Below are 7704 nucleotides of genomic sequence, written 5' to 3'. Positions count from 1 at the left end.
ATTGATACAAATAGGCAATCAGAGTGATCAAGAAGCTGAGATCATGATAGATTTCCACCAACTGTCTTAACTGGAAGTTTTAAACATGCATTTGAAGTAAGCAAAGCTGCATGCATTTAAAATGATAAATATTACATTTGTCATTGGCCATCGATTTATTTAAAAACTGTCATTTTTCCTCTTCTTAGAAGGCTTTCTGGTTCAAAGCCTCTCTGCACACAGGTAATACTGAAGTATTTCTCTTTTAAAATCCTAAGGTAGTCATAAATAAAATAATGATTTACAGAATACACTCAGTAAGAAACCAAGACTCTAACAGCATTTATGGCCCCTAATGATTGTCCCATGCTGGGGCACTTACAAGTCTGCCAATAATAAACCTTTTATTATATATGCTAGATCACATATTTGTCTATACATACGGAATTTACAAACACATAGACGTAATTGACTACACGTATTTGTCTGTACACATGGAATTTACAAACACGTAGACATAGTTGACTAATATTAGGGATAGATACAGGCCAGATAATCTGGTAAATAGCCAGAGATATAACCAAACAACCACAACCAAAGTTCTGCAGAGATGAGAAGACTGGTCTTAGGATGTTACCTTGTGAATTAAGTGATTTCTGTTCTGTCCGAAAACAACTCTGCCACAGGCCTAAATCAAATAGCAGACACAAAGAAATCACTTTAATTCTCTTGGCCTCAGTGAACTGCATTACCTTCATTCGCCACGTGAGGATTCTGAATATAATAGCTGTTAATATTAAAGTTAAAATTTTAAAGTTGAGAGATGCGCAGAATTGTAATAACAAGGGCCACGAAAGCACCTAGGACTGGCATAATTGTTATGTTGAAAGTTTTCAGGGTTGTGCTTGATTGCTCCAACACATAGAGTACAGCTACCGTTGCAGAGCAGGCAGGAGGCAGGCAGGACCACACCGTAACCCACCGTGCTGCACGTCAGACAGCAAGGTGCCCTCACAGCACAGCCAGCCCCTATCACACCTCAGGCAGTTTTGGTAAATGTGCAGCCAGCACCTACAAGCAGGGAAGCGATCCTTCCCCTTGGTTTGGCACTTGTAAGACTGTAATCAGGCTATCGTGTCCAGTTTTGACCTTCTCATTACAAAAGGACATTGTCCTTCTGGAGTGAGTCTATGCAAGGATGACCAAGATGGTCAGGGGGCTGGAGAACATGATGTATAAAGAGATGCTGAGACCTCAGCCTGATCAGCTTGCAGCAGAAAAGGCTCAGAGGAAACTTTTTAGTTGAATACAACTACGAAATGGGACTATACAGAGAAGATGGAGGTACACTGTTCTCAGAGGTGCGTGGTTATCAGGTGAGAAGCAACAGAAACAAGTTGGAACATGGGGAATTCTGATTACTTATTAGCAATTTGTTACAAGACAAACACTGCAACAGGTAGCCCACAGAACTTGTGGAAACACTGTGCTGTCCTCGGAGGTGTCCAATACTCCACTGCACATGGCCGTGAACAACCTGCTATCAAACGCTATGTCTCGGAGCAGGAGCTTTGTCTAGATGACATCTGGACATCCCTTCCAACCTAAATGACAATTCTATGATTCTACTGGTGTGCTACCATCAACTTTATAACAATCATCACAGTTAGAAAGATGCCTTTTTGGCATTTCTGAGTTCAGCCCTCCAAACACCCAGCAAAGTCCTGCCACATGTCCAGCAGCGGGATTTTTCCCTTTTATTCCCATATGAGCCTTGTGCCTCCCACGTAACTGTTCTTCCTGCTCTCCTGGTTCATCTTCGAGCGTTCTGTGTCTGTCGGTGAGTTCAGTAACCAGTTAGTGTGCTTAAAGTCAAAATACTGCTTAGAAATTTGGACCTGGCAAGCAACCTTAAGCATTGTCAGGGTTTCATGACCTTCACTCCAGCAGACAGGAGCATCCTGCGGCGTACACTGTGTATTGTGGTGCCTCGCTACCGACCATTCTCCCTCATTCTAAGGGAGAAAGTACGTTCTCAGGTACAGCAACATTCCAGTCCGAAAAGTCTGGATCGTAAGAAGCAACTTCATTTAGCACTTCTGAGTAGACACAGTATTCCAAGTGTGGCATCATCACTTGTCAGTGATGGAGTACTGTATCCAGTTCTGCTCTCCACAATTCAGGAACGATGCGGACAGGCTGGATAGGGTCCAAAGGCAGGCCACAAAGATGAACCAAAGGGCTGGAAAACCTGACCTGTAAGGAAAGCCTGAAAGAAGTCTTTTCTCCCGGGGGAAGAGAAGGCTTGGGGGGACCTCACCACAGTATTCCAGTACCTAAAAGGTGGCTACAAAGAAGACAGAGACTTTCTCATCAGAAGGAGAAGACATGGGTCAATGGGCACAAGTTGCACTGGGAGAGGCTTCATCTCTATATGAGAAAGGAATTTTTTACAGTGACAACAATGGAACAACCTCCCCAGCGACATGGTGGAGTCCCCATCACTGGAGCTTTTCAAGACATGATTAGACAAGGCGCTAGATAATCTCATCTTGGCTCCGTTTCCCATGAAAGGTTGGGCCAGACGGTCTTTGAGGTCCCTTCCAGCCCAGGCTGTTCTGCTGCTCTACGCTTCTACAATTCTGAGGGCAACTCTTTCACTCATTTGTTGTTCTTGGTTGCCAGTGCTGCCATTAGCACACCGCATGCTTCAGGTCACACTCCAGCAGACCAAGGGTTTCACCTGTGCCACGAACATCTTTCTGCCATAGGGTATCTTCAGAGCAATAAAAGGAAAACAGCCCATGTTCTAGAAGACTGAAGGTGGCATCCTACTAATTAACCCAAATTAATTAGCCCCAATTAATTGCCAAAGATCTTGGTCTTGTTATCTTGTGTAGGCCCAGTCATTCTGCAAAATAACAGAAGATTTTTGTCATTTGTGAAATCTTTTTTCATTCTAACGTATTTTGAAATTAGTAAGCTTAAGGCATTTCGCAAAACGGTTGGTGTGCAACCAGGCAGTGAAACCTGTCTTCCTGCTGTATTATTGCTAAGAAATCTGCAATCCTCTGTTGGAAAGGCGGCCCCAGCAGCTCACACTACTGACGAGCAGCAAAAATCATCAAGAAAAGGTTTTTTGCCACGTAGCTTTAATTTAATCTTGTGTTCCGCACTTTGGACATGTCCTGCTGTCTTTTGGTGGAAATGGAGTGGTGGATACACTAGCAGGCTGTGCTGCCATTCAGCGAGACCTGGACAGGCTGGAGAATTGGGTGCAGAGGAACCCGATGAAATTCAACAAGGGCAAGTGCAGGGTCCTGCACCTGGGGAGGAACAACCCCATGCACCAGTACAGGCTTGGGGCAGACCTGCTGGAGAGCAGCTCTGCAGAGAGGGACCTGGGAGTACTGGTGGACGACAGGTTGACCATGAGCCAGCAGTGTGCCCTGGCTGCCAAGAAGGCCAATGGGATCCTGGGGTGCGTCAAGAGGAATGTGGCCAGCAGGTCAAGGGAGGTTCTCCTCCCCCTTTACTCTGCCCTAGTGAGGCCCCATCTGGAGTACTGTGTCCAGTTCTGGGCTCCCCAGTTCAAGAAAGATGAAGAGCTACTGGAGAGAGTCCAGCGGAGGGCTACGAGGATGATCAGGGGACTGGAGCATCTCTCCTACGAGGAGAGGCTGAGGGAGCTGGGCTTGTTCAGCCTGAAGAAGAGAAGGCTGAGAGGGGATCTTATAAAAGTTTATAAATATCTGAAGGGTGGGTGTCAGGAGGATGGCGCCAGACTGTTTTCAGTGGTGCCCAGCAACAGGACAAGGGGCAATGGGCACAAACTGAAGCAGAGGAAGTTCCGTCTGAACATGAGGAAGAACTTCTTCACTCTGAGGGTGACGGAGCACTGCAACAGGCTGCCCAGGGAGGTTGTGGAGTCTTCTTCTCTGGAGATATTCAAGACCCTCCTGGATGCGGTCCTGTGCAGCCTGCTGTGGGTGACCCTGCTTCGGCAGGGGGGTTCGACTAGATGACCCACAGAGCTCCCTTCCAACCCCTAACATTCTGTGATTCTGTGATTCTGTGAAATGTCTTGGAATGAAAATTTTCCCTGGTAGACACTTTTTTAATTTTTTATTGGATGTTTCTTCTGCCTCGAACTGACATTGAGAAAGAAAGAAATTTTCATTTTTTTCTCCTTTTGTGGAAAATCTCCCACGTCTGCGGCAGCACTAGGCCTCCTGCTCCCCACAGCAGCCGATTCCAGAGGAGCACCGAGGGGTCACGTCCCACGGCAGGTCCGTGGACACATCTGTCCCCCAAATCAGTCCAGACCCCCCGAGCCCGCGCCGCGGCCCGCCCACGACCCCCCGGCGGAGCCGCTCTCCCTCGGGAGGTGCTTCAGCACCCGCAAAACTTGGCACCGCCCACCGCCCCGCCCGGCCCCGCGGCCACACCCCCCGCCCGCTCCGACGGGCCCCGCCCCTTGCTCGTCCCAAGGCCCAGCCCAGCTGGCGCTTCCTTCCTCCTGGCGTCAGCCGCCGGTGGCCGTGACGTCAGGGTTCCCGCGGCTGCACCCCGCGGGCGAGGCGGGGCGGGGGGAGGCGGAGGCAGAGGGGGGTGAGCCCCCAAGATGGCGGACCAGATCCCGCTGCACCCGGTGCCGCGCAGCGCCCAGCGGAGAGCGGCCTATTACACCAGCGCCGCCGCGGCGCAGAGGCACAACAGGTACGGGCAGGGGCGGCGCAGCGGCTTCCCTGCCCCCCCCCGTCCCTTCACTTCTGGTGGCGGGCGGGGCGGTGCGTGCCCCTCGCCCAGCCCCGTTTCCCTCAGGGGCTCCGGGACTGCCCGCTCGCTCCGTGGGGAGGGCGGGAAGGGGTGACGGCCCGCCGGTAGGCCGAGAACGGGCGTGCCGGCGGCCCGTGGCTCCTCCGGGCCTCCGCGGGGCTGGCCGCCCCCCCCTCGGCCGCCGCGGGGGAGCGCGTCCCGCTCGTCCCTTCGGCTGGCGGCGGGTGGTGCCGCAGGGCCCCGCGGGAGGGTGCGCCGGGCGCCCTGGGCCCTGCCGCGGGAGCGGCCTTCGCGCCCCCAGCCCTGGCCGGCCGCCTGCAGCGGGGTGGCACCCGGCTCCCCGGCCGGGACCGGCTCGCTTGGCAGCGGGGTGCCCGGTTTGGGCGCTGGTGGCTGGGTTGGGCGTCCCCAGTAAACACGCTGTGAGGCGGTTGCTGTGCATGAGCACGGAAAGCGCTCGTGGATGCAAGAATTAAGTCCAGCTTGCTTGAAATTGACTAGATTACTAATTCGAAGAAGCCAGTTTAAAGGTCTGCCCTCAAATGAAGTTTTTCAGGCAAAGGTTGAATGTTTCTTTGCTTCCCATTACTCTGGATGATTTCTGGGTGTACTGTGGTTGCGAGGAAGGAGAAACTTCGCTCCGTAACCGTGGTGTGTCCGCTGGGCAGCACTCTTAGGGTGGAAGGTGTGCTTATAGTTAGCTGTTGGAGGGTTTTCCCTCTTCTTTTGGTTTTTGTAGAATGCTGGTTGTGGACACAAGGGCTGGAGGGAGCAGTTGTAGGATCTGAAGTAAATGGACTTTTTAAAAACAGAGTAGTTCGTGCTGTTGCTCGAATATGGTGGTAAATCTGCTTCATCACAAATAAAATGTATTTGCTTCTTTGTCTGAATGGAACAACTAACAGAAAAGGTAGTTTAAAACTATGCAGAATAGTTTAGACTTAAATTATGTCTTGATTCTTACACTAGATAAAAATATTTTTTGTGAACTTTTACAAGCTTGTAGGACAGTCTGCCATGGCAGTAGTTTTCCCTATCTTGCTAATACATGAATGGTCCAACAATTTGTAGTAGATTTGTCCTCTGTTTTGAGGTAAGGCACTGTTACCATCGTCATCGGTATTCCTCAGAGAACTGAAGTAGGGGAAGCTCTTGCTGGAGTCTCTAAGCTTCTCAGTAGGTTTTGTGCCTTGGAAGAAAAAAGGAAAGGGGAGCTTCTTCCCCTCTGTTTTGTTTGATCAACACCACCCTCCAAAGATCGTGGATTAAATTCCTTCTAGTTTAGATTACGTCTTTCAGAGTTACGGTCTTTCAGAATCTATGTGTTTCTCAAGTACAGGTGATAAATGTGTTTAACTTACTGATCCTCCACACAGATGATTATCTATGATTTTCATTACTTTTGTTCAACTACTTGTAGGTTTATAAAACCTTTAACAGTTGTCAGGCATGTTTATTATGTTTATTTTGATCACTTGATTAAATTGCTCTTTTGAGCTCTGACTATTAGAATACATATACCAACCTCTTCACTCACTTTAGTTCTTTATATTTCTCTTACGGTGAGTTGAGTAGGTTGGCCATTCTCCTTCAAGAATACTATGCCCTGGATTTATGAGAGCACCTGGTGGTGTACTTTGGAAGGTGTCCTATGTACCTGTTACAAAAGCATGGGAATGCTTGTGTAGATTCTACTGCAGGTGCCTTGTGTAAAGCAAAAAGGGGGAACGTGGCAGTGCAGATGGTCAGACTACAACTTGTAAGTCTTATGACTGTCACCTTGTAATTGAACTACAGCTCCTATGACTTTATGAATGATTCATCCTGCTTTTCTGATCTTTATCTTCAGCACAGACTTTGAAGAAGCCTTGCATTCCTGTGGAAACTGCAGCAAAGGTCCTTTTCTTGGAGATACTTATAAGAGTGTTGAAGTCATTGAGTCTCTGATGTGCCGAAAGTTACCACATGCATATACACGTGTGGATTTTGCCTAAAAGGGTATAATTCATACTTCTGAAGATGTCTAGAAACAAACACCGATTAAAATATAATAGAGTTGGTATCTCAGGTTTAATCCAGTACTGTGGTTTCTGGGCCCTCAAGAGTCTTTGACTTGCTGTGATTTATTTCTTCAGTGAAGAACTGACAGTCTTTTGAAAGTCTTATGCACAGATCCTTAACTTCAGTGTGGTGGTGTTTTTTAACTCAAATTGATTGCCCTGCTACTCTACAACATCAGTTAATACAACTCATCAGTGGCTAACCTTTGGTGGCCTCAAAGCTAATTTGTAGGAAGACTTCTTTTGCTTGAGCTAAGCAGTCTATAGGAGCCTTTGCCAGTGTTGCTGTAGTTTCCCTTGCAGTGAGGGCAAAGACTTTCTCCTTCCATGTTTGTCCCTAATGTGCTTTGTGCCTTTTGAGATTATTTTGACAGACTGAGCGCGTATTTTAAAGCTGCAATATGTTTTTCCCACAAACCTAAAAAAAACTATGATGGTACACACCTGAGACTGTACACTTCTGTGTAAAATTGTGTCCGGTTAAGAACCATGAAATGTCCTGAGATGTGCTTAATATATAAATGTGACAATATTAATGTATTTTATATATTTGCTTTGTATATATATTAAGGCCTGTTTAAAAAAAAACATATTAAAAATACATATGAAATGTTACCTGTGGTTCAGTGAACACATGTATCCTGTTCTGCTTTTATTTCTGATGTTTAAGGGCAACTTCTTACTTTTGCAATAGAAATTCAGGTTTTGTATCTTCTGGTGTCTTCCCCTACCTCAGATGGACAGAGAACTGTTTGTATACTACTGTGAGAAACTAGGGAAGTCTATCTTGAAGTAAAAGGTTGTTCATCTTCAAATTATAAAAAAAAAAAGTTATTCTTTAGTATGTTGACTTGAATTGTTGTAGAAAGCTTGGGGAAGAAGAGGT

The 7704-nt window shown here is 47.5% G+C and overlaps 1 protein-coding gene across 5 annotated transcripts in view; it reads left to right on the top strand.

The window, feature by feature from the left end:
- Window positions 1-4535: 4535 nt before the first annotated feature.
- The window catches only part of ATP9B (ATPase phospholipid transporting 9B (putative)), a 190851-nt gene continuing 187682 nt past the window's right edge, over window positions 4536-7704 (top strand). For 4 of the 5 annotated variants that reach the window (XR_012763527.1, XR_012763526.1, XR_012763525.1 and 1 more), the window contains exon 1: window positions 4536-4698. Coding sequence is in view for 2 of the 5 variants with exons in the window: in XM_075417049.1 (XP_075273164.1) it covers window positions 4604-4698 (95 nt within the window). In the remaining 3 variants the exon portion in view is untranslated. The remainder of the gene's footprint in view (window positions 4699-7704) is intronic. The other variant, XM_075417051.1, reaches the window with a different exon arrangement.

This window comes from Opisthocomus hoazin, chromosome 3, assembly GCF_030867145.1.
Source record: "Opisthocomus hoazin isolate bOpiHoa1 chromosome 3, bOpiHoa1.hap1, whole genome shotgun sequence".
Lineage (NCBI taxonomy): Eukaryota > Metazoa > Chordata > Aves > Opisthocomiformes > Opisthocomidae > Opisthocomus > Opisthocomus hoazin.
Note: the sequence above shows the minus strand (reverse complement) of the source record. Positions and strands in the feature narration are given on the sequence as shown.